Below are 27,847 nucleotides of genomic sequence, written 5' to 3'. Positions count from 1 at the left end.
AAAATAAATTAAGAAAAATAACGACAATATACATTCAAAATACATTAAACATTTGAAAGGCAGAAGGGGGTTGGACTGGATGGCCCTTGGGGTCCCTTCCAACTCTGAGAAACTATCATTCAAAATGGGAAGACAAAAAGGTAGTTCTTAATTAATAAGCTCAGAAACAGAGAGCCAGTTGATAGTGAGGAGTTAAAACATTTCCGTGGGTGTGGAAAAGCAAATTAAAAGTGGATGCCTCATCACAGTAGAGCAGCGTTTCTCAACCTGGGGGTCAGGACCTCTGGGGGGGGGGTTGCGAAGGGGGTTTCATAGAGGTCACCAAAGATAATCAGAAAACAAAAGAGTGCAGCCCAAACTCTGCCAATGGGCCGTTTAGGGGCGGAACTAGAGGGGGGGGGCGTCTGCGCATGCGTTGCTTCAATCCAGTCAATCAGACCGTCATGGCGTCTATGCGGCTGCTTCTCGCCTCCTGGCGCCCGGTGTCGAGGCTTTGCCGGCCCTTCAGTACCAGCTCCTCGCTCCGCGCCCTCACGGTCCCCGAGCGCATCGAGGAGAAGCGCCGGGCGGCCATGCTGGGCGGGGGAAAGGCCCGCATAGAGGCCCAGCACCGCCGGGTGCGTGAGGGGGCCCTCCTAGGCCCTGAGGGAGGGAGGCAGGGAGGATGAGGCCCTTTGGACACTGCCTGCCTTCCTCACAAGGCAGTGAGGGAGGGCCATGGAATAGCCTTCTGTGCCTCCCACTAAACTGGAGGTTCTAGGATTCCATAACATTACCATGGCAATTAAAGCGGTGTCAAACAGCATATGGTGTGGGCAAACTTCGGCCCACCAGGTGTTTTGGACTTCAACTCCCATAATTCCTAGGCTGATAGGCTGTTAGGAATTGTGGGAGTTGAAGTCCAAAACACCTGGAGGGCCGAAGTTTGCCCATGCCTTACACACATAGCTGGATATTAATTTTATACACTTTTGATTGTGGGGCATTTCAGATTTCCAGATGATGCTCAACCTATGTGTGTGTGTGCACATACAGTAGAGTCTCACTTATCCAACACTCACTTATCCCACGTTCTGGATTATCCAACACATTTTTGTAGTCAATGTTTTCAATACATCATGATATTTTGGTGCTAAATTCGTAAATGCAGTAATTACTACATAGCATTACTGCCGATTGAACTACTTTTTCTGTCAAATTTGTTAAACACGATGTTTTGGTGCTTAGTTTGTAAAATCATAACCTAATTTGATGTGTAATTATCTAACATTCGCTTATCCAACGTTCTGCTGACCCGTTTATGTTGGATAAGTGAGACTCTACTGTACTTACATTCACACATTGCACACTTGGTAGATTCCATGATTGTGTCCAAACCTTTTTCTACACCCATTCCACACAGCTATATAAAATCCACATTGAACTGGGTTATATGGCAGTGTGGCTTCAGATAATCCAGTATCTGCCTTGATATTCCGGGTTATATGGCTGTGTGGAAGGGCCTAGGAAAAATAGCCCCTATAGACAGGTCGGTTATGGGGAAACTATCCAATGGCACAGTGGGTTAAACCACTGAGCTGCTGAACTTGCTGAACGAAAGGTCAGTGGTTTGAATCCAGAGAGCAGGGTGAGCTCCTGCTATTATCTCCAGCTTCTGCCAACCTAGCATTTCGAAAACGTAAAATTTGAGTAGAGTAATAGGTACCGCTTTGGCAGGAAGGTAATGGTACTCTATGCAGTTATGCTGGCCGCATAGCCTTGGAGGTGTCTACGACAATGCCGGCTCTTCAACTTGGAAATGGAGATAAGCACCAACCCCTAGAGTCAGACACAACTAGACTAAGGGCCCTTCCACACAGCCATATAACCCAGAATAGCAAGGCAGAAAATCCCACAATATCTGTTTTGAACTGGATTATCTGAGTCTACACTGCCCTATATTCCAGCTCTAAACAGAAAATGTGGGGTTTTATTCAGCTGCATGGAAGGGTCCTTAATGTCAGGGGAAAACCTTTACCTTTTATATCCTTCATTCTATATATTCACTTTCCCCCGCACTGTTTTGTTTTCCCATAAGTGGATAGTTTTGGGAGTATTTCAGATTTTGGGGGATCCTGGATGGGGGGGGGGTCTTCATCCTGTACTAGAAATGAATATTTTAATGATCTTCATAACCTTTCACAGGAAACCCTTATTAAGCTACTATGACTATATGTGCCTTGAATTAGTTTGTTCAGCAAATCTGCAAAAGTGTAGACATTACAAGATCTAGACTGCAATTTACTGCAATTTCTTATAGAAATTGCATTCTTTATATTGTACCACTGCTTCAGATCCAGAAACCTGGAGTAGATTTGTCCATTGGTACAGTAGAGTCTCACTTATCCAACATAAATGGGCGGGCAGAACGTTGGATAAGCGAATATGTTGGATAATAAGGAGAGATTAAGGAAAAGCCTATTAAACATCAAATTAGATTATGATTTTACAAATTAAGCACCAAAACATCATGTTATACAACAAATCTGGCAGAAAAAGTAGTTCAATACGCAGTAATGTTACATAGTAATTACTGTATTTACGAATTTCGCCCCAAAATATCACAATGTTTTGAAAACGTTGACTACAAAAATGTGTTGGATAATCCAGAACGTTGGATAAGCGAGTGTTGGATAAGTGAGACTCTACTGTACTTGAAATTATCCATGGCATGAATTCTAGTCTGAAAGATAACACTGACCAACAAAAAACAATCTTGGTGTCTTGGTTTTGAGGCCTGTTCCTGGGGTTATTTAGGACACTGATACAGAAAACAGCATTGGATAGAGCACATCAGCTATAGTTTCTTAGATATGATTATAATGATTTTCTATGGGTGAGCAGATGAAGACTGGTATATGGCATCTGTTCTGTATCTTAAAAGCTAGAGCAGATAGCAGGAAACTTGTGCCCTGTTGGAATCAGCAGGTAAAATATACCCAGGAATAGGGGTAGGATTTGAGACACCAAAATGTGTGTTGGCCAGTGTAATCATTATTTTACAAAACCAAGTAATTTAAGGATCAGATGGTAAAGTATTTTCCTTTAAGATTATTCATAAACTTGTAAGTTGGATCTATTAGATGTAGTAAAAATATATTTCTCCTTTCTCGACCTGTCAGAGAAATGTACATGAATAAACTGAGTTTTTATTGTGGATAATCTACTTGCAACTAGATTGCTGAATATGTATTATGTCCAATTGATTACAATAGGAAGATCTGAATTCCAGTCTCAACTGAGCTATGAAATTCACTGATCATGGACCTGTTACTAAGCAACCTTAGGTCAGTCTCTCAAGGCTACTGAGAGAATAAAGTGGAGAGATGAAGAGTTATGTAAACCCTCTTTGACTCTCAAGTACAAAGAAAGGATGTAAATGTAACTACTAGATTAATACATCAATCAGTTGCCGGTGCAATTAGAAATATATTCATATTACAGTGGAGATAATCCTTTCCCCCTTGATAGTCCCCTCTTCAACTAGACTTCTTTATGTGTCCGTTATTTTGCTTTTCCACATACACAGTCCTACATCTTTGAAATGAGAAATATAAAAAGAAAAAGCAATCTCAAAAAACATGATGATGACATAAGAGAACAATGTATACAATAGAAGGGCAATATAGTAAGGAAATAACAGAAATAGGGAGCAAATTAGTGGCTGTGCATACAATTTTCAATTGGAATTATTTTCAATATAGACAATTTCTAAGATTATATTATTTTGTGTTGGTAATGAAATTAGTGAGCATCTTACAATTGATGGCGCCTTAGAATCAAAGAAATACAGTATTTCTAACAATACTTAATTCTGATTCATTATAAAGAACTCAAATTTACCTTCTTAATTCTATTCATTCTTATCAGGGTAAGCTCACAGCCAGGGAGCGCGTTCTTCTCTTACTGGATCCTGACAGTTTTGTAGAGTATGACATGTTTGTGGAACACAGATGTTCAGATTTTGGGATGGAGGATGACAAAAACAAGGTACCTGATTCATTTTTATTTTACTTATAGTTTTGTGCCCTTATATTATTGAGAAACATGTTGCTGTTTCAGCTACAGAGTCTGGGATGACCACTAGTCTGCTCTAACAGAATGGACTGTTCCTGTTTTTCCATATGCATGAGCCTGTGTTACAGATAAAATTGTCAAGTTTAAGAATATATTTAATTAAACTGAGGCTCTATATCATGAGTTGAAATGATTAATTGGAAAAGATAATAATGCTTGGTAAAGGAGAAAACAGTAATAAAAAGGAAGGCAATATATATTATTGAGTGATTTATTTAGTAAAAAAAAGCTGGGTTTTCAAGACCTAAGCAGGACTGTTAATAGTGTGGTCTCTTGGACGTTTCTCACTCACTGGGTCATCATAAATTGAAGCTAACGTGATGGCAAGCAAGAGTGGCAACCACCACTTTTTTTGTCCCAGGTTATTTTTTACATAGTAAACAGAACTGAAGAAGGCTCTTGGGGAGGATATGTTTTCCTTGTTCTCTGGATGATCATATTTCTTCCTGATTTGAAAATTTCATAAGTGTATATAAAGAATTGTTGAAGGATTTAATTGGAAATGTAAAGACCTAGAGTTTTGGATTAGTAAATACAGGCAGTTCCCACGTTACGAACAAGATAGGTTCTGTAGGTTTGTTCTTAAGTTGAATTTGTATATATTGTATATATTTTAAGTGTATTTCTAGCCAAATACATATACTTTTTTTTAGTTTTGATAGCATAGGGAAGGGTTAACACCCCTGTGGTGTTTGTTCTGCTGTCTGTGCTCCTGTTTAGAAGATTTCATCTCACTTTCTGTCCCTGTGATAATTGGATTTTGAAAAATGTGGCTAGTTGTAGAAACAAGGATTGGTTATAAAGCTTTAGTGGGGACACCTTTTCCCCATGATAACTCTTTCAGAAGTGAATTTTCTTTCTGAGGGGTAAATTTCTCGCACTTCCTGTTGACTCACCACCATTCTTAACTATGAATCATTTGTAAGTTGGATGTTTGTAACTTGGGGACTGCCTGTACTTCATTGGTTTATTCTGAAAGTGATTTCATAATGTTAAAATTTTGGTATTCTTAATTGTGCATTCTTTGTTTTCTGTTGCAGTACCCTGGAGACAGTGTGGTAACTGGTCAGGGTAGAATTAATGGTAGGCTGGCATATGTCTTCAGTCAGGTATTGCTTTTTATTTATTAAATTTTCCTTCCTTATTAACACTTTCATACTTTTAATTTTTTTTGTTTTTGTTTCAGTGTGCATGCATTGTACCTGTTAATCAAGTTCTTATTTCAGTAAAATGATAATTGTCTAGCTTGTTTGCATATGTTATATTGCGTGTTGTTTCTTGGACAAAGGAATTGCGTAGGAATAGCAGTCCTTATGATATTAAATGCTTTGTGGCATTTTTCTCAGAAATAATCCTGCTATTGTACTTGCTTATAATTTAATAATGTGTATGAAAAGGTACTCAATTTTACAAAGATGCATACATTTGTTCATATCTTGACAGCTTCTTTAGATATTTTTAATGCAAGTGTGAAAAGGATCCTGTGTTGCTTATGCTTGAGAAACTTGCATTGCTGGATAAGGATGCAGATGGTGTTCCAAAGTTGTTCATGGAAGTCATGGACTGTTGAGTTGTAGTATATCTGCCTGTTTGTTTGTATGACCAGATAAAAAAGAAGAGTATTTCAGGAGATTTATCCTGTTATGCAAGTTGAAATTCCTTCTTTTGCCCAGCTACAAATGGAGGACAGGTCTCTGAGCTTTATTTCCGTCCCCATCCACATGGATAACTCTGCTCTGTAATATCCTAGTATTACTGCATAGCTGGTTTTTATTTTCTAGCCTGAAGACTTTTTAAGAATATTTAATGAATTGAGGATCACAGTATCTGTTTAATATGATCTTTTAAGATTTTTTTTCCTGTTAAGGTTAGAGTTGGTGTCTGAGCTAATGCTGAACCCAATATGTACATTTGGTGTTTTGAGTTATATCTGTCTTCAACATTACATTTTTTTAGGATTTCACTGTCTTTGGGGGCAGTTTATCTGGTGCGCATGCTCAAAAGATCTGCAAGGTGAGCCTTTTTTCCATTTGGGTACCCCGTAGAATGCAAAGACTAAGCATTTTGTCATATAGTTTAAAGTATATTTTGCTTCACAAAGATCTTTGCTGTGTGGAAATTCTCTGCATCCCATCATCTAAATACAATGTGGCTATATTTTCAAAATGATTTCATTCTATATTCCTAAATCTCGAAAAATCTCATCTTACTCAGTTCATGGGATTACTTTTTAGCTAATCAATATAGCTAGCTAATCAATGATAGGATTTTTGGTTCTGTAAATCTTAATCCTATTGTTTATCTAACTTCATTGCCACCGAATTCCCTCTTTCCAAACACACACATTTCATAATGATTTTATGTCTGTCTTGGCAGTAGCCAAGAAGTTGATACAATGAAGTACTTGCATTCATCATTACACTTTAGGTCCCAAAAGTACAGAACATATACTGGTATTATTTGGCTTTAAAGGCCCATCTACCTGGGCAACATATACTACTGCTTTTCCTGGATTTGGGAGTTCTGTATCAATACTGTGGGAGTCTGCATGGCCAGCTGTCGAGCTGTCTTGGTGACTGGAATCACTCCTTTCCCCCTCTCTTCTTTGATTGCTGTGCACTGGTCAACATCATTGGATCTGATGAGCAACATCCACTGGCTGTTTCACACTTGTTAGTTGCTGCTAAGCCGAGGAAAAGTGGGTGCCATGCTCTGTACCTGGGCTGCTTGAGCCCACAGAAAGTGGGATGCCCATTTGAACAGCTGCAGCCATTTCCAAGTAGGAAAAGTCCCAACTGTTTGCACCACTACAAAGTGTGGGTGAGCTCCAGAGTTTTGTCAAGTGTTCTTGGCAGGCTTTAGGGTGAATTTGTTTTAATGATTTTAACTGGGTTTTTTTTAATACTGTCTATATTTAATCCTGTTTTAATGTTTGTGTATTTGTATATTTTAAATGGTTATGATGGTGTGTTTATGTTCAGCTGCTTTGAGTCCCTTTCGGGAAAGATAAAGCCGGGTATAAATATAATAATTATTTTGGTAATCCTCTCCAATGAGGGGCGTTCTTCACTAATTGCTAATACCAGATGCCAGATTGGGCCCACATGGTGTCCAGATAGGGACTTCCTCAAACACAGGAGGGAGCCCTGACTACTCAGCTGCACCAAACATCGTTCACCACGGCTTGGCAGCCAACCTAAGGGTTCCCGTCGCCCATCGTCCCCAGCCACTACATGCCACCTACCTGGTCTTTGGCATTCTGACTGATGTCAGTCAGAGTGCCACCTCACAAGGAAGCTGTCCCCCCTCCTTCTTCCCGTTGGTGTGGGTGCTAGGGCTTGAATCAGCCAGAGCGCCCAAGAGAAGATAGGTGGGTGTTCTGGCTGGGACAACAGGGGGCTGCTGTTCTATGTCTCTGGCCCGCCTGAGCTAGGAGAATGTGGGATAGCAGTCAAGATAGTTGTGGCCTGTTCCAATTAGAAACCGGCCCAGCTGCCTTCACAGCCCTAAAGTTGGGATACAGCCTGAATCCTGGCTCTTGGGATTTGGGCTCTCACCTGACCTAGGTTAACCCAAAGCAAGGCTGCATTAAGGTGGCTTTGCCCAAGGTTAAAACTGTATCAGATCCATATGGCATTTAGCTTCTGCGGGGCTAATTTGAGTAAATACGGACCTAAGTGGTCAGTATAGATGAGTCTAGAATCATGTTATCATTAAATACTATTATTGCTTCTGTTGTGAAATAATGTCCCCAGGAAGTTTTACTTGTTATTTACGTTATTGTCCTTTCAGTACCAGGTAGTTCCAAAGTTTTTAACAAGATGGGTTCTGTAGGTTTATTCTTAAGTTGAATTTGTAAGTCTGAACAGATACATTTTATCAGTGTAGCTCCAGCCAAATTATGTGTGCGTGTGTGCGTGTGTGTGTGTCAAAGCTTTGGATAGCATAGGGAGGGGTTAACACCCCTGTGGTGTTTGTTTTGCTGTCTGAGCCCCTGCTCAGAAGATTTTCCCTCACTTTCTGTCCCTGTGATCACCGGATTTTGAAAAATTTGGCTTGATGTGGAAACAAGGATTAGAGATACAGCCTCAGTTCCCCATGATAACTCTTTCAGAAGTGAATTTCCCTTCCAAGAGGTAGATTTCACCCACTTCCTGTTGTCCCAACCCCCATTCTTAATTATAAGTCATTTGTAAGTCAGATATCTGTAACTCGGGGACTGCCTGTAGTTGAGTTTGATTATTTTATGTTGCTGTTGTGATTTTTGATATTCTAATTATTCTTGCTTGTGTATTTGTTTTTAAATGCCCCAAAATATAAAAATAGTATAAAAATATTCATAGTAGATAAATAAATTGGGACAAATACGACAAAGATAATGTGGTCACCTGCGTCATAGCGACTTAGCCCTCATAATGTATTGTTCACAGGGCTTTCCTTAAAAAATCCTTCTAGATTTCACTTGTTTCAAAATATGCTGACCAAATTATTCTTATTTATAAACTGCCCTGAAAGTATTATGGAATGGAAGTATAAAAGTACTTCTATAATAGTAAGTAAATAATATGGTTTACCGTTGGTTACAGGTGTGTTTCCATTTGTTACACTATACAGTTTCTGAGCAGTTTAAGACACTCAGAAGCTAATGAAAAGAGCATTAAAGAGCAGAGTTAATCAAATATGCAGGTGGAATAATAGTACTGCTGCCACATGGGACACAGTGATGGACAAGCCAATAATTTATTTGTAAAGACTGTAATAGGAAGTAGAATTCTATCTTGAAACCATTGTGACTGGGAGTAATAATAGTTTTTGTTCTTCAGATCATGGATCAGGCAGCAATGGTTGGTGCTCCTGTGATTGGACTGAATGATTCAGGAGGAGCCCGCATCCAAGAAGGAGTAGAGTCACTGGCAGGTTATGCTGATATTTTTTTGGTAATGATTCTTTCCATTAAGAAATGTAATTAAAATCAACCTAGGAGCCAGTGCAGAAATTCCGAAAAGCTAGTGACAGTGTGAGCAACTTAAGATTTCTTTTCTTGCTTTTTCCAAGTCTTAGGCCAATTACAGTTGAGAGAACAGCTGTTTTGATGTAGGAAAAACGTATCTCTGATCTCTCTTTTCACCCTTCTACACATTATGTTTTAGATACTTTTGCTGTAAATAACAGAGGGGAAACAGTCCCGAAATAAATCAGTATTTTCAGAAGCTATTTATTTTTCAAGGGTTGCCGCTTTGACACAATGATACCTACTGAAATCTCCATTCTTCTCGTGTGTAGATCTGTAGCACCAGATTAATCTGCTATGTATACTGGTATTGCATGTTAATTATCTTGTTTTAGATCTCCTTGTCCTGCAGAGAGCTTATTATTACTATATATACCTCAGCCCCAGAAAGGGGGAGTAGTTTTATGGAACCTTTTATAACAGTGGTTCTTAGCCTTTGGACATCCAGGTGGTTTGGTTTTTGGCTTTTAGAATTGTGCCATTGTCATGGAGCCAGATCCCAGGGCTGAATTTCCAAGCCCTGAATCTGACTTCATAACATAAAACAACCCTGCAAGCACCTGGCGGGAGGAGATAAAATGAGCCTGGGAACTCAGAGTTGAAAGTATAAACAATTATAATTGCTGTAGTGTGTGGGAATAGAAATCATGGTAGAAATGTGATCCCGAAGGTGGGGTTTGATGATGATATTTGCGTGTGATATTACGTTGCATCAGAAGTGATAAAATTAGATGTATGTAAACATTAGGTCATTCTCGACTTTTCCAAAGTCATGTATTCTTCAATAAAGATTGAATTTGAGAGCAGCTATCTTTGATCTGCGTTCAGACTGGTCCTTTGAAGTGAGCCTGACACCATTGGCCAGATTGTCCAGGACTTCTAGGATTTGAAGTCCAAAACATCTGGAAGATATATGGTCTTTTTTTTAAGGGTGGGTGGACAGAAGGATTTCAGTGCAAGAAGGAAGTTTGAATAAAACAATGTTTGTTTATATTAGAACTGCCAGCTGTTAATGGGCATATTAGTGCATGAGGTTTTATTTAGAGGTTGCTGCATGAATTGGATCTTCATTTTGAATATTTAATTATTGGAAAAGAATCTGTGTTGTGTCCTTATGCTTCCTTTTCTTTTTCTGTGTTTTTGGTGCACAGATTGTGAAGGTATCTGATATGACCAAAAAAAAAAAACATGCTGGGAATTTGGGATCCAGCTTACTAGCTTAGCCAAAATCATGTGCCAGATCTGTTTTTCTTTTTGTAGGAATCTACCTTTTAATATTATATTATTTTATAGGTAATTGTTGTAAAACTTAACACAGGATTTGGAAGGTGGAAAGTTTTAGAAAGATAATGGTAGTGGAAAATTGCTAGATGACGTTACAAAATGGGTCTATAAAGACTGATGTTTCTTTCCTTCTGCAGAGAAATGTTTTGTGTTCTGGAGTAGTGCCACAAATCTCTCTTATCATGGGCCCCTGTGCAGGAGGTGCTGTCTATTCTCCTGCGTTGACAGATTTCACATTTATGGTTAAGGTAAGGATATAGTATAATGCTTTGACTGCAATCCTAAATGTGTACACCTCATTGAATGTAGTAAAATCACTGTGACTCACCTTGTTTGAGATTATGTTGCTAAGATTTAAAGTAAAACCATTACTTGTATGTTTAATAGGAGAGCAATGATCAGGAGGCAGGGAAGGGTCTCTCCTTATTCTCTCTTCCTCTCCCTTCACCTGCTTATGTCATGCTAAATATTTAATTCTCATTCTTCATCATGCAAAAGTGATCTATTTTTCTGGTTGTGATCTTTTAAGCTTTTTTTCCCACTCTTTTCGTTGTGCTTTACTCTGAGATAAGTAAATATACTTTTTATTTCAGGGTGAGTTGTACTGGGGATGCTTGTTTCAGGATGTTTTTCACCTACAGTGGTCAATTTGAGAAGCAGTTATATTTCTGTTGCTTGAAAGCAAGCATGTGCAAACCACATCACAGCCCCTCCAAGCTGTGGACTGCCCTGCAATTATTGGGAAGGGGGGAATTAGTAAAAAAATGTTATAAAATGACTGCAAACGCTTCCAGATTGCCTTCAAACATGGCAGTGTAGCCTTTAATACCTTTCTAACCCCAACTGCCCCACCTGCCTCAAATTGACAAAGTGCAAATCAGGAGTGTTTTTAAAAATTCTTTCTAGTCTTATTTTTTGACTGATTTCAGCCCCAAATTAAGTGGTACACCTGTGGCAGGAGTGAAAATGGCCCCCCTACTGGAGTTCTCTGCTCTTGCTTTAAAGCAAGTGTATGGCACCTTTTGCTGCATGAAGGTTGCATTCAATCATGGTTGACCTGAAGGTTGCTGGTTTGAATCCAACTCGGGGAGATCGCGGATGAGCTCCCTCTATCAGCTCCGGCTTCCCATGCGGGGACATGAGAGAAACCTCCCACAAGGATGGTAAAAACATCCAGGCGTCCCCTGGGCAATGTCCTTGCAGACTGTCAGGACCCAGGCTACGGAGCACCAATAACCATGCGCAGAGGCCAGATTCTATTTAATATCTTTATTAAAGGAATATATAAAGTCAATAAAAACAAGTGAAGAATGAAGTTCAGAAGTAGACCTTTCAGGAAAGGTCAAATATAGTCCAGAAAAGCAATGTCCAATATGTGATATTAGAGTCCAAAGTTATAATCCAATAACCGAAACACACACTTTGCCAAGCAAAGTGTGGGGAAATGACAAGGTCCTTTAGTCCAATGGAGCTTGACAACAAGGCTGGAAAACAAACTAGATTCTTGGCAAACAAGACTTGATACGAGGCAACAAGAAGCAAGAAGCAAGAACAAGGTCCGTGGCGAGGTCCGAAGAACAAGGCAGGCTTGGAACTAGAACAAGGTCCTGGAAACAAGGAACTGGAGTTGCGTAGTCCACACACGATCTTACTCCCGAAGCTGACGAATTGACTCCGCAAGGATCTCCTTGCGGTAAAACAGCTATATAGGATCTTGTTTTCCCGCCAAGGAACACTTTCCCTGGGGAACAAGAAGTGAAACCCAAGCTGTGTCCAGATGCATGACTCCTTAAGATTTCCCAAGGGAAACAGGCTTAATCAGCTAATTGTCTGGCAGCGATTCTGGCGCTTCGGCGATTTGCCTCCCTAGCGCCTCTATCTCGATTATAATTATCCCGGCGAGAGAACGGGGGAGAATTCTGCCCAAGGCTTGTTTGGCTGACTTCTTGAGGGCAAACATCCTGCAGGTGCAGGGGCTCCAATTCTGGCTGAATCGGTGGGAAACCAAAGTTTTCCTCTTCGTCTGCCACAATAGTACTAGGAACGGGACTACATGGCCCATGAGACATCACACAGACGGCCAATTCTCTCACACCAGAAACAACTTTCAGTTTCTCAAATCGCTCCTGACACAAAAAAAAAAAAAAACCCTCTGTCAAGCAGATATTTGCTAGCAGGGTAAAAATGAAGTTAGTCTCACTGACAGACACCTGTATATACACTATTCATATTAATCTGCACATAAATACATATATGAGGTAGTTGATGGAGTATATTTAGTTTGAGGATGAGATGAGGGAGAGGCGATATAATAGCCAGGTTCAAATATCTTAAGGGCTATCATATAGAAAATGGAACAGTGTTCATTTCTGTTTCTCTACAGGATAATCCTAAAACAATGGGTTAAAATTATGTAAATGTTTTAAAGTAATTTTAGTAAACATTTCCTGATACTAGGAGATGCTTGAAAGTGGAACAGACTGCCTTGCATGTTGTTGAGTTCTCTTTATTGAAAGGCATTAAACAGAGGTTGGGTGGTTGTGTTTCAGAAGTACTTTAGCTGCCTTGTCAGACATAAAGAGATAACAATTCCAAGTGATTTTACAACAAAATGTGTGTCAGTGGGGGTGAATACCTATGCATGGTGATTTTAGTTAAATACATTGATGGTTTAAGTCAAAATGAGTTAGAAATAGAGCTCTATACTTTTCAAATTGCTATTTTGCAAACTCCTAAGGGGTGGGATATACAATATTGGAACGTTGGATCTTATACCTCATGCTTTCATTTCCCCCCCTCTAGGATACATCTTATCTGTTTATTACAGGCCCTGATGTTGTCAAATCAGTTACCAATGAAGATGTTACTCAGGAGCAACTTGGTGGTGCAAAAACACACAGTGCAGTATCAGGTGGGAAATTGCTAAAGTATATCCTTTATTGTTTCATTCTTTTTAGGAAAGCAACATGAATCAGATTGTAGTCTGTTGTCGTGTGCCTTCAATTTGTTTCCAAGTTATGGCAACCCCAGGATTTTCCTGGCAAGATTTGTTCAGATGGTAGGTTGCCTTTGCTTTCCTCTCAGTCTTAGGATGTGTGACTTGCCCAATGTCACCCAGTGAGTTTCAGTGGCCGAGTAGGGATTCGAACTTTGCTCTCTAGAGCCATAATCATATGTAGCCTGGTCATGTTAAATCAATATGATTTTTCAAGGATTGTCATTTCTGATTGGACCAAAGATTCATTTAAACGAGGAATTCTAACTCCAACAGCAGTCAGCTTGATACTCCTGGGAAAGTTATAAAGGTCACTGTGAAGGCAATGGTTCATTCCCATTGCCTTTTAAAAATACATATTTAGAGTTTAATTATCTCTGTGTATGGATAGTCCACTTATGTCTTATAGCTAATATATATTGAAAGGGAGATATTCTGTTGCTACATGTAGTGATAACCATTCCATAAATAAATACATAATTTATAAATAAATAAATAATATTCACTTACATTATATGCTGGCTGTATTATATGATAATCCAGGATTCTTGGTAAATCTTGCAAACCTTCAGTGCCATGAACAAGATGGCACTGAAGGTTTTGGTATCACTCACTTGTCAGATGCCTGTGGGCTTTCTTGGGGGTGGGGTCCTCTTAGAATTTTTAATGTACTCCTTGCAATTTATGTTTGTTTCTGGTGTTTCCTCATAGGGGTTGCACACAATGCTTTTGAGAATGATGTAGATGCTTTGCTCAATCTCCGAGAGTTTTTTAATTACTTACCTCTTAGTAATAAAGACCCAGCTCCTGTCAGAGAATGCCATGACCCTAGGTAAGTAGTGATTTTTCTTTTTTAAAACAAATTATAAATCCTCAGAGAATCAAAGTGAGTTTTGTAGTTCATCCCTTTGCAGAGTTAAGGTTTCTTAGAATTCTATCCCTGAAGAGGTCAGTCTTTTCAAATGAAAATTTCTAATCAGCTTAGTTATTCCTAGTTTGACTCAAGTTTTTTAGGGTGTTCTTTCTGATATTATAGGTACTGCAGATCTGAAGAATAAAAAATCAAAATTGTTCCTTTATAGTTGTGGAATTGTGTCATGTAGTTGGCATTCAGTTAATGGATCACAACGTTCTATTTCTCCAGCATGGTCAACTGTGAAATATGCACATATGGTATCCCTGAGCCTGTGCAGACAGCATACAGAATCTTCCAGAGCTATTAGATACATTTTGGCGGTAGCCCCGCCCATATTTTTATATTTCCTTCGTGTGTGAGAAAATGAAAGCAGCTGGCTAAAAAGAAATTGAAACTGAAAATTTGGAATATTAAACCTTAAAAAATAAAAGTAGTTCCTTCAGCTCTCCTGTAGACTGAATCCACATTAAGTTCATGCCTTACAGGAGTATTTTTTTATTTCTTTTGATTCTATTTTTTTTAAAGCAACCGCTTGGTACCTGAGTTGGATACTATTGTCCCAATGGAATCAACCAAAGCTTATGATATGGTGGATATTATACATGCGGTAAGCTTTCTGCACCAATGCATAATATATAGTACCTATACATTAACACTGACTTGTTAATATTGGCAAGACTCCTGTATGGAATTTATGTATACACAAGCACAGTTAATAAATTGCTAGGCAGTGAATCCCAGACCAACTTTCCTTATCCCAACTTCTTGAGAAGCAGCTGCTGCAATTGACGGGTCTGCTCACTTGTCATTTGGGAAGCAGTCTAGTGTGGTGGAAGAACTGTTAGGCATTCAAGGAAACCTGCAAGGGTGAGATGTGTATAAGTTCTTGCTCTTCATTATTTTTATGTTTTATTTACATAAAGTAACTTAAATATTATACACTATGTGTACGGTATATGAGTCTCTGATTGGAATTCAGCTATCATAGGCAAAATGCTGAATGGTAGGCAAGATAACTTTCTGCTCAATTGCTGCAGAATCTTGCTGGTGTGATAGCAAAAAACAGTGGTTTCTTAAAGAGAAAATGTACATTATGTGTACAGACCTTGTTTTAGAGCAGAACTGGAGCCATGGGGGTATAGTTCTGCCTCAAAATAGTGTATACTCTCTGTGGACCTTGTTCCTTTTTTGATGCACCTGCATCTATGAAATTCAGTGCAGTGAGTTTGTGGATTGGTGCCAGAGAATGAGCAGAGTTATGTGGCTTATGTTGTGCCCTTTCCTTGACTGACTAAATATAAGCCAAACATTCCTCTCTCCAATCATTTTTATGTCCAAAAATTGTCACAGCTTTGACCCAGTAACCTCACAGTATAGCATGCAGTGCTCTGCTCATGTTTCTTCCTGCCCTGATTTGCCATGTTGTCAGAGATTAAAAGAAAAGCAAATGTAGGTTGTCTTATCAAGCTGTGTATAAAATGTTCCTGAAACTAATAAAGTAGATTAAGAATAGAGCTGGAGCCTTTCTCGTAAAATGTTGAGTCTTGAAATCTATGTGGAGAGGAATGCAAGAATTGTTATAACCACCACCATGTAACCATCCTCTGCCAATGAGATTTGAGAGCAGTATATCGAAAAGGATTTTTAAACCCCGTATTTGCTGTCTTCTAATCTGAGTTGTCTAATGGAGCTGTCTCCATTGGCAGGACTACGTTTCGTCACATGCTGCATTAAAATGTTTCTGTCCAATTTGTGCAGATTGTTGATGAGAGAGAATTCTTTGAGATTATGCCTTCCTATGCCAGAAACATTGTAATTGGGTTTGCCAGAATGAATGGAAGAACCGTTGGAATAGTCGGCAATCAGCCCAAAGTAGCCTCAGGTGAGAGGGTTGTTGCAGCAGCTTGAGAACCTTTATGTCCGAGAACGGAGGTTGAAGCATTTCTTTTTCCGTTTATGAATGTGTTTTAAGATCACTGTTCAAGTAGATAAATATTTGTTTTTAAAGATTTGTTACTCTCTGAAGACTGATCTTGGATAGCCAAATATAAAGCCGAAGCAAAATAAGCCTTTAGGAGTGGAGTTGGCATTCAATACATGATGTAAATTGGGTGCAGAGATGTGGCCCTAAGGGTGCTTTATTCTTGTGCATGTTTATGAGAACTTTGACCAGGAAATTGTTTATTCCATGACAAAATAATTAGGTAAAGGTAAAGGTTTCCCCCTGACATTAAGTCCAGTCGTGACCGACTCTGGGGGTTGGTGCTCATCTCCATTTCTAAGCCGAAGAGCCGGCGTTGTTCGTAGACACCTTCAAGGTCATGTGGCCGGCATGACTGCATAGAGTGCCGTTACCTTCCCGTCGGAGCGGTACCTATTTATCTACTCACGTTTGCATGTTTTTGAACTGCTAGGTTGGCAGGAGCTGAGGCTAACAGTGGGCGCTCATTCTGCTCCCGGGATTTGAACCTGGGGCCTTTCGGTCTGCAAGTTCAGCAGCTCAGCACTTTAACACACTGTGCCACCACCAGGGGCCCAGACAAAATAATTAGTGCCTTTAAATGTAAGCATAGGCAGATGGCACAGCTTTTATATTTTGCATCCCTCAATCTCCCCATGCGATGCCTTAATGCCAGCTTCTTCCTTCCTCTCCTGTTAGTCATGCCAGACCACTTTACATTGGTAGCAATGTATTTGATTTTTTAGGCAATGTTTTATGTTGATTACAATGGCTACTTGAAGGTGCTATATTATTATATATTAAGGCTAGGGGTTGGCACATTCTTTCTCATGTTTCTTAATAGCCATGATATCAACATAAACCATTTTTTTCTAACGTGATTTACATTTTAAGTGGTGTCTCTGACAACACACAGTTGAAATTTTCTGTTCATGGCAGAAGGTAAAATTCAAGGAAAATAAATGGTTAATCATCATCGGAGTATCATCACTCTTTATTGGTTAAGTGGGATAAGATTGATGAGAATTTCAGTCCAGAAAACCCAAGGGAGCCAGATGCTCTCCATCTCTTTCTTACTTGACATAAAGCCAGAGAAGGGAAACCTGCAGTCCCAGTATTTAGAAGTCCCTGCCCTGAGCTCCAAGCACTTTTTGCAGTTGAAAGATTGGAATTCCCAGGGTATCTACCTTTCCATTTACATATTTCCCTTTACAGTACTTGTTGCTTTTTCAAATGGGACAGAATGAAACCTACTCATATGGCATATGCAGATCAGATGAGGCTTCACTTGCAGTGGGCCTTGGCACCTGGTGGAGTTTGGTTTCAGGATGCCCTGTGGATACCAAAATTTGTGGATGCTCAAGTTCTATTATATGCAGTGGCATGGTAAAATGATGTCCCTTTTATAAAACCAGAAAGTAAAGGTTTTCTTTTGGGATTTAAAATATGTATTTTCAAGTCGTGAATGGTTGAATCTGTAGGTATGGAGGGCCAACTGTTACATATCATCCTTAACTGGGAAAGGAAGAGTTGATGATGGTATCCAGAACAAGATCATTTTCCATAATGTCATAAGACTCCCCCTCACCCTGCATTCTCCAGTAAAGACTTTCGCTACCTCTGTACAAAGTGTATACGATTTAAAAGATTAAAAGTTTATTTTTAAATCAGTTTCCACAAGGCATTTTAATACATTTTAACTGTTGTTGGTGTGGTGTACTAATGTTGGAGAGAAGTGGCATATTGACTTTAAATGAAATGTTTGAGCATCATGAACAATATTGTAACAGCATTGCCTACCTTTTTGTTTTTAAAACAAATTAGGTTGTTTGGATATAAACTCTTCTGTGAAAGGAGCCCGTTTTGTTCGCTTCTGTGATGCTTTCAACATACCTCTGATAACATTTGTAGATGTGCCTGGATTCTTACCAGGTATGTTCTTTGCCATTCTCTTTTTTTTGGCAGTGATGGAAGTTAATTGAGGAGAGGATATTTAATTTGTCCTCTCCACTCTGGAATTGAAAGTTGACTAAAAGAACCACAGTTATAGGTAAGCATAAATTCCACGTGAGAAGGAGCCGTTTCTTTGCAGAGCATCCTTTCTGTTGTACTTGTAGAACATGTCACAGTACTTCCTTCTCTGATAATGTGGTTGAGCATTCATATAAAGTTCATTTCATTCTTCTTGCTCCTTAAGTAATTGTTTAGAAACTGCTTAAAACGCTGAGAGAGAGGATTAAACATTTGCCTTCCAACTTAATTACCATAGCTTACATTTTGTAATCATACAATTAATTTGCATATATGATAAATGGGGAAGTATTTTTTTTAATTGCACATGTCTGTGGAGGCTGGGCATGGAATTCTGTTTCTCCTTTATAGCCTTAGCCTCCAAGTGTGACTGAGCACCATGTTCTGATCTTTAATTCCATTAATTACAAAATAGAAGCTGTGTCTCTTCTAGTGGTGAACATCATGATCTCAATTCTATTAGCCAGTTTAACTAGGAAGAGACAATGTGACCATTGGAGACGTAATGATGACTGAGGCAGAGAGAGATTAAAATCATCTCTGACTGGAGAGGAAATTAACTTTCCTGCTATAATGCAATGAAAGAGCTAATAGGTCAGCTTCCTTTTCTTACAGAAATGACTTTTGTTGTCATGCATTCCCTCCAACTACCACAACTCACAGGAGTGACTACTTATAATGATGTAACGGGCAGATACAACAGTGAGCATCAACATTCAAAAGCAGTGATGTCTCCTTTCCCATTATGGCAGGTGTGGCCATTTGTGATCCTGCAAATGCTAGGTTACATTTTCCACCTATTCTAACCAGCATTGCTGCTGGTAAAGGGTGATGGGAATTGTACTTTTAACACATGGAGTGCCAGAAGTAGACCGTACCTTTGTTAGGCAATTGTCTACAGTGATCAATGAGTGCTCTATTTTGCAGAGCAGATTTATTGTGACATATAATTAAAATCGTAGGTGGATAGATTTTTACCATAATTTTTTTACCAAACCAAGAATTAACACATAGATGTTAATATTACAGCCTAGCTGCAGTTGGTTGACCTACATGTTGTATTTTGATGCAATCATGCAGTCCACCTGTCTTCTTGTTACTGTAATGACATCTGAGGCCTCCAACTGTGATCGTAATTAGCACTGGGGTATGGTTTCTCTTATCATGAAGATAATTACCAGAGGCACTAAAATTCTTGTTTTATTGATTTCCAGGGACAGCTCAAGAATACGGTGGGATTATACGTCACGGTGCAAAACTGCTCTTTGCTTTTGCAGAAGCCACAGTGCCAAAAATTACTATTATTACAAGGAAGGTGAAGTAAACTGTTTTTCATAGCTACTAGCTCTCCTGCATTATTGATAATGTGTAAAAGAAACATGCCCTATTTTTAACCCAACTGCCTAATCAGCACAAGTGTTTCCAAGCTTTCTGTTCTTGATTTTTCTGTCTTTGCATAATTACTCTGGGGCTCTTATTATATTCTCTGCTTCATTGCAGCTATTTGATTATCTAGATACCTCATGGGCAAAGCCTGCTCTTTAAAAATGCTGTCTTCAGTCACTAGACTTTTAAGTTTAATCTGTGTCTAAATCTCCATCTAAATCGACATTTAACAAATTGCAGACTTTGTATTATATATTTCTATTTAGAATTCTAGGAAGCAGACCAAGCCTTTTTAAAAAAATCCACATATTTAAATGTGTAACTTGTGAATGGGGGAACACAGCTCTGTAGGCCCCGAAAACTTTAGGGATCAACTGTTCTAGCTATATTTATATTATTAATGGCAATTCTTAATGTATGATACAGAAAATAGATATATTTTAAAAAGGGAGGATAGGATTTGTGAGCCAGGGGAAAATGTTTTATGATTGTGGCTTATATGGGGAGCAGTATAAGGGTTCTAGCAAGATTTAGCTTTTTGTTTAATAACTGGTTTTGCTGCTTGCCCTTAAGGAAGGATCAAACTCGGAGCAAATGTTATGTGCACATAAGAATATAACACATACACGGGAATCTTGGTTTATGGTGTGAAACAGCAATCTATATAAGGGGTCTTCTTATGTACATGAATATATTGTTTAAGGAAACTGTAGTGAGATAAAAGGCACTGTGTAAGTGTTCATCATAAGTATATTTGGAGTTTGGCAAACTCACATTATCAATATTGAATAACTTCCCAAAGAGGCTAAAGGAGAATAGTCTTCTTTCATACTATACATTATTTATGATAGAAATGCAGAGGTTGGGTACTCTAGAGCAGTGGTTCTCTCCCTTGGGGTTCTGCAAAGCATACTGTGGAGCTCCATGGTTCCCTCTTCTTCTCCCTCCTAGCTTTCCCTCCTTTCCTGCTCCTCCCCCTCCCCCCTTCCTTGTCCCCCAAAGCCTTTTTCCATGGTCTCCCTCATCTATTATTGTTCCTCCTATTAGTATTATTATTACAAAGGCTGGGTGGTCATCTGTTGGGGGTACTTTGATTGTGCTTTTACTGCATGGCAGAATAGGGTTGGGCTGGATAGCCTCTGAGGTCTTCCACTGAAATACTGTTACATTTATGTTGATTAAAATTGTTCATTTTAAATATTGTATTCTTTCTTGCCTTTTTTTGCACTACAAACAAGATATGTGCAGTCTGCATACATTTGTTCATTTTACACTCTCCATCTATCTACCACTGACGTGACCAATCTGGCAATTTTTGAAACACAATGCATCAAAAAGCTTGTCAATGTCTCATATATATACATATGTAATGTATATATAATTTAATATATAAACATTTCTTGGAGTTCCACAATAAACTTTGCTTCAAAAAGGGCTCTGTGGCTGAAAAAGTTTGAGAACCCCTTCTCCAGTTACTGTATTTCTTGTTCTAGGCTTACGGTGGAGCATATGATGTGATGAGTTCTAAGCATCTGAGAGGAGATGCAAATTATGCCTGGCCAACAGCGGAAGTAGCTGTGATGGGAGCCAAGGTAATTAGAGGCAGCATGTGCTTTGGTTCTCTGACAATCACCATTACATTGGTTGTTTTTTAATTTTGTTTCCCCTTTCACTCTTTTTGTAAGCATTTAAAACCACAGAAAGATGAATTTTAGTAAATCCACTCTTTTGTGCTCTTCCTAGGGAGCTGTTCAGATAATTTTCAGAGGAAAAGGGGCACATGCAGAGGCAGAGTATGTGGAAAAGTTTGCAAACCCTTTCCCTGCAGCAACCAGAGGTATGGTGTTTTTGAGAATTTATGCTACTGAAACCTTTTCTAATGCAATTACAGGCAGTATTAGAGTTTTTGGGAAATCCTGACTAACAGTCTTTTGAATAGTCATATTTTCTCTCTTCCTTCATCCCACTCGACACTTTTTCCATCTGTCCTTATCCACTGATGCTCACCACCTGCCATGCATTTTGGCTCAGTTCACTTTTCCCTGTTGGGTGTGAAAATATAACCATAATGGAATGATTTCCTCTATGGCAAGACAGATGTCAACAAAGGATTTCCCCCCTTCTTTTAAAGTTTGTTATTTCCCTCATTTCTGGAACACAAGGTAGTTTGTTCAATTCTTTTATCCAGGATACTTTGCTCATTTCCCTTTCAGTGTTATTTTATTTATATATTAACTTTCCCTCAGTATAGGATCCAAGGCATCTTCATTTCAAAACACCTAATTTTTAGTTTCCTGAAATGTATCTGCCAAAATTCTTCTTGTTGCTTTTTTTCTCCACTTTCCCTTTCATCATAACATCTTTTTGTTCACTTTAAGCTTTGCTGCTTATCAGTGTATTGCCTCCTCCCTTCTGTCCACTGTGCTTTCAAGAAGCATCCAGCAATATGCCCTTTCCCATTCCTGCAATATTTATGTTGTTGGGACTTCAAACTCTCTCAGCCAGCAGTCAATGGCAGGCATGCTGGGAATTGTAGCCCAGTAACATATGGGGGACCAAGTGGCTTTGTTCACTCCTGCACTATTGGCTGCCCTTGCTACATTTTACCCATTTTTCCACATGAGGCCCCCAAAGATGTACTTGAGGGAAAGGATGTTCTGGAACTGTCTTATAAAAAGCATATTCATTGCTACCCCTAGTTTTTAAGGATTTCATTTACTTTTATTCATTGACTACCCCTTCAGTGAATTTGGGATGCTGTCATGACAATTTCAGGAAGAAAATCTATCTCACTTTAGGTTTAAGCTATATAAAATATATGACTTTGTAGCACCCAATCCATGGCATCTCCTGTAACTTTTCATTTCCTTTGTGGAAACTGTCCATCAACCCTTTTACACTCATCAGCTCCTTTGAAAAGCTAATATAGGTAAGTTAGAGTTGATTCTTAGCATGGATGATGTTGCACAACAGTGAAAATAAATTACTGTGTTTCAAAATCCATTCAACAGGGTTCGTTGATGACATTATTCAACCTTCTTCTACTCGACTTCGTATTTGCCGTGATTTAGAAGTTTTAGCCAGTAAAAAACAGTCCAACCCCTGGAAGAAGCATGCCAATATTCCACTTTGAATTTGAAATTACTTTAATGAAAAGGATGAACGAAATACATCGGAAATTAAAGGACTCCAGGTGTGCCTATTGATTCAAATTGTTTGAAACACATTGAAATTTAGGTGGAGTCCAATGAGACTACAGCCCTTTGAGAGAAATCAATGCCATGTTTATATATAAATTGTAAATTGTCAAATCTTGTGAATAACTATTGAATAAACAAAATAATTCAGAAATGGAAAACCTGCATACCGTGACAGAAACCAGACCACATGGAAATAATTTACATTTCTTTCAATAAAATATATGTATGTGGGGAAGTTGTTTTTGCATGACAGGATCATGCAAACAAAAGGAGATGGACATCCTCAATATTGTTTTCATCAGAAAAAAAGCATCACAGGTGTTTAAAATCAAGGTAGACCATTCATTACAAGCCTGACTACATCAATATGGATTAGTATGTGGCTGACTACTAAAAACAGGTTGCTTACCTTTAACTATTTCTTTGAGTGATCTGTGAAATTTGCACATATAGGTCTTCTGCACACAACGTGCAGCTTTTTGAAACCTAGATCTTAGATAAGATACATTTTGGTGGTATCCCTGCCCACTCTCCCCATAGAAGATAAATGCTCTTGGGCGGAGACTGACCCTCAGTTCCCCAGTCAGTGACAGCAGCTAGGAACTAGAGGCATTGCCATAGAGGGGAGGATGAATGGGGGTGTCTGAATTTCACAGATCATCACTCGAAGAAAACTACAGGTAAGCAACCTGTTCATCATTTCTGAAATCGCAAATATGGGTGACTAGCAAGTTACTGACCTTTGGAGGTGGGGTCATGCCACACCGGAGAAAAGAACAGCTCTGCCAAATGCACTGTCCTTCTGCATCAGTGTCCAACTTGTAGTGGGAAGCAAAGGTGATTGGCGTGGACCAGTATCACCTATAGGGTTAAAGGGCATTTAGTCTGTGGGCAGGTCCTCAAAGAGGGTGGACGTGGAGTCAGGCTCCAGCGAACAAGAGGAGGTACTGGAAACTGCTTACTTTGAAACAAACTGGAACAGCAACTGCATTGTTGTCCTTGGCAGGAAGGCTTAAAATACCGCTTTTGGCAGTCAGCCTTTTACCTCCACCATGGTATTGGTTCTTGAACGGCAGCAGTGGCTTCCTATTGGTCTGTGCTGGGGGCTGTGAGCGCTGCTTCCCTCTGTAGGATGGTGAGCTGTAATGTCTAAGGGTACTGGGAGTAGCTCTGCCATCTTGGCCTCCAATGATGAACTGAGTAGGCAAGAAAGCCTACCCAGCTTTGCCTCTTCCATTGTGTGTGCTCCAGTTGGGAGTTGGTTTCAGGGTTGAAGAGGCCCAACTCATCTATAGGAAGGTCCTCGATCATCATATGGGTCGAAGTAGATTGGCCTGAGGCACAGAGCCAGGCATAACGACACAAGGCAACTGCTGCAGCTAGAAGCTTGTCAGAGGTGTCAAGTGTGCTTTGTTGACTCCTTTTGCAGACTTGCTATAAGACTTCCAGCTTGAACGCATATGCCAGGTGTTGCTCCTCTGGGGGAAGGTCAAAGTTGGGAGAGATTTCCCCCCCATAAATGGTTTTCATAAGCTCCCATATATGCCCAATAGTGCACCATGCGAGCAGAGATGAGAAAATAAGGAAAAGGGGTGGGCAAGCTGAACAAGACCTTGTAAAGAGCTTCTTTGTCAAAGGCTTTGTTAATTGAATGATGCATGTATTTTTCTAGAAGAATGACTAGTTTACCAGGCTTTTAGAAACATGCTTGTCTCAACCACATCTTGCTTTAAAAATGATTACTCATTCAATGTAATGGTAAAGACGACATTTTACACATCTTAGCTTGGATCTTGTTTAAAGTTATTATATTTTTGCCCCACTTTATTTTTCCTGCAGGAGATTCAAAGCAGCTTAACATAAAAGCATCAGCATACATTTTAAAATATACAAATATGCAAATATTAAAATTGGGTTAAATATAAACCATATTTTAAAAATCCCAGTTAAAAACCATCAGAGTTAAAAACCACAGCATCCCCTGATTGATCTTTAAAACCTTCTTTAAAAGTCTGTCTAAATAAAAAGGTTTTAGCCTGCTGCCAGGAGGACAGCAGGGAGGGGGGCATTCTGGCTTTCCTGGGTAAGGAGTTCGAGTTGAGGGGCAGCCACAAGAAGGAAGGCCTGCTTTCTTCCCATCAATTAAGCTTGAGATGGAGATGGGACCAAGAGAAGGGCCTTTCCTGAAGATTTCAGGACCCAGGCAGATTCGTATAAGGGGATGCAGTCCACCAAAGAGCCTGGACCTGAATCATCTGGGGTTTTAAAGGTCATGATCAGCATTTTGAATTGTGCCCAGAAACAGACTGGCAGGAAGTGGAGCTGCTGCAACAGGAGGGTTGTAGCCAACCCCAATTGGCAACCTGACTAGCTTTTTGGACCAGCTGAAGTTTCTGAGCACTTCAGAGTCACACCCATGTAGAGTGTGTTACAGTAATCCAGATGAGTTGTAACTTAAGGCATGAACCACCACGGCCAGATCTGGTTTCTCAAGGAATGGGCACAGTTGGCGCACAAGTTTTAATTGTGCAAAGGCCCTCCTGGCTACCTCTGACACCTGGGCCTCCAGGTTCAACGCTGAGTCCAGGAAGACCCCCAAACAATAAACCAGTGTCTTCAAGGGGAGTGTGAACCCATCCAGCACAGGCTGTATCCCTATTCCCTGATCTGGCTTCTGACTGACCAGGTGCACTTCTGTCTTATCTGGATTAAGTTTCAATTTGCCCTCATCCATTCCATTACTGATGGCAGACACTGGTTTAGAGTCAGGACAGCTTCCTTGGCATTAGGTGGAAAGTAGTAAAATTGGGTGTCATCTAAATATAGGTGGCAGTGTACTCCAAAACTCTGGATGACCTCTCCCAGTGGTTTCAGTTATCTGTGATAGTATTCAGAATATACCATGTAGAGAATCATCTTATTTTGTGCAGAGGTTTTTAATTCAATTGGGGTCTCCACTGCAGGAAACTTACCAATAGTATTTAGAGATTTAAGAGAAACTGTAAGATACAGTACCAACAACTGTACTGAGCTGAAGTATAAAAAAGCATATCCATATAGACTGTTTGAAAATATAATGGGACCCAGAAATATAAACAAAATAGTTTGATTTAGACTGGAAATGTAGTCTAGCCAGATGTGGCTAGACTACAATTCCCAACATGCCTAGGCAGCATAGCCAGTTGTGAAGAATGCAGAGAGCGCAGTGTGATTTTAGACATTCATTCTTGTACCAGGTCAGCTAAAATCAATGGCATTTAAGTTCATTATGTTTCATGGATTTCACTGGATCTACTGCAAGTACGACTAGGCATGAATTCTATTTTGTACATACAAGTAAACAGAGAAACAAAGACTGAGCCAAATGTTTCAAAGACTTCCACAAAAAGTATATGCTTTTGGCTTTGCCAGCAGTAGATAAACCTAGAGTGGCAATATATCTGGGCATGGAGTCACATGAACTCATTCAAAAAAATGATAAAGAAATAACCAGTTAACACACATAAAACAAATGCCATAAAATATAAATTGGAAAAAATCATCATGATTTATTATACCAGAGAAACCTGTTTCAAGATTCTTCTGTACTTATTAGTAAAACTACAATAAATTTCCAGTACAAACAAGAGCTATACAAACGGGTACTTATATAGGCCCAAGTATTTACAAATCCCAGGTTAGTCCATTTGCTATTGTAGCTGAGAAAATTTAGGGAGCAGCTGATTCACATTTACATGTGTGTTGGTAAAGGAACACACTAAACAGAAAAATAGGGTCAAATATGATGAGATGACACAAGAGCATGGACACATGATCACATATGGTTGAGGTCAGAAACACAATATCCAAAGGTCTGACTTAATTATTATTCCTGCATTACATATCTGCAGAGAACCATACTCATAATCTCCTTCTGCTAATTAAAATAATAGTAAATACTATTTGCTAGGAGAAACATCAAAATAATTACTTTGGACAAGATCACCTATCAACATGTATTAAATATGTGAGCAAGATATTGAGGGAAATAAGTCTGACTGATGCAGCCTAATACTATCACACCTTGTTCTAAATGGCATCTCCTAGTCAAGTAAGCACCTTGCATTCAACATATAGCCAAGCAAGAAGTTCCAAATGTCAGAAAACCATGAACTCTATTAAGATTTGACTTTTGTGTGACAAATTTATTTTATGAAACCTTATCTGTCGGTCCTTTTGGAAAGAGATTGCTTCAATGTAGGACTCAATATCCCTAATTCTAAAACCTCCTATTAAATGCTAACAGTACTGACATTTAAACTTTCTTTCAAATATTGAAAAGGAACTGAATACCTCTGGCATTCTAATGACTCATTTCATTACTCAAGTACCAAAATTTAGTCAAGTTTTTTAAAAAAAAAAATCAAATTGATGCTGTCATTGATTCTTCTTCCACTTGGGCATATGTTCATACCCAAATGAAGTTTCTGCATCCTTTTGAAAAGACTTCCGCTTGGATAGGATGAACAGAAATGAACCAAACAGAGGTTTAAAAAGCAGTTTATGTAGAACCATTGAATCAATTCGGCTTTATACACCAACATTTCCAATGAGTGTTGCACTGCTCCAAGAACCTACTAGCAAGTATAAAATATCCAATGAAACTAAAATACACAAGATATTACCAACCAGCAAAAATTCCCAACACCCAATATATGGGACCTACAAGAACTGAAGCTATTCTAAGAGAAGATAAAGGCAACATGACTGGAGAAATGGAGAAGGCAGTTTGTCTACTAAATTCATCAAAGCCAGTACTGCAATCTAGTAATATGGCAGTATGGCAAACTTTCAACCCTAAAATATGCTCTTTCTTGTACGACTGGTAAACTAGGTTGTTGGAAGACTTCCAGATGATCAGTTTGGGCAAAGCAAGGATGAACTGGAAGCCCGAGTAAAGTTTTTAGCC

The 27,847-nt window shown here is 39.2% G+C and overlaps 1 protein-coding gene across 1 annotated transcript; it reads left to right on the top strand.

The window, feature by feature from the left end:
- Positions 1-415: 415 nt before the first annotated feature.
- On the top strand, positions 416-23,057 carry pccb (propionyl-CoA carboxylase subunit beta). The gene is made up of 15 exons (XM_003218427.4): positions 416-617; positions 3,910-4,029; positions 5,157-5,225; positions 6,073-6,129; positions 8,940-9,053; positions 10,549-10,659; positions 13,214-13,322; positions 14,118-14,238; positions 14,848-14,929; positions 16,081-16,204; positions 18,107-18,214; positions 19,528-19,628; positions 21,193-21,291; positions 21,443-21,536; positions 22,711-23,057. Exons 1-15 carry the CDS (start codon positions 444-446, stop codon positions 22,830-22,832), a joined length of 1,605 nt encoding a protein of 534 aa, XP_003218475.3. The 5' UTR covers positions 416-443; the 3' UTR covers positions 22,833-23,057.
- Positions 23,058-27,847: the final 4,790 nt, after the last annotated feature.

This window comes from Anolis carolinensis, chromosome 3 (genome assembly GCF_035594765.1).
Source record: "Anolis carolinensis isolate JA03-04 chromosome 3, rAnoCar3.1.pri, whole genome shotgun sequence".
NCBI lineage: Eukaryota > Metazoa > Chordata > Lepidosauria > Squamata > Dactyloidae > Anolis > Anolis carolinensis.
This window is presented reverse-complemented; position numbering and strand designations above follow the sequence as displayed.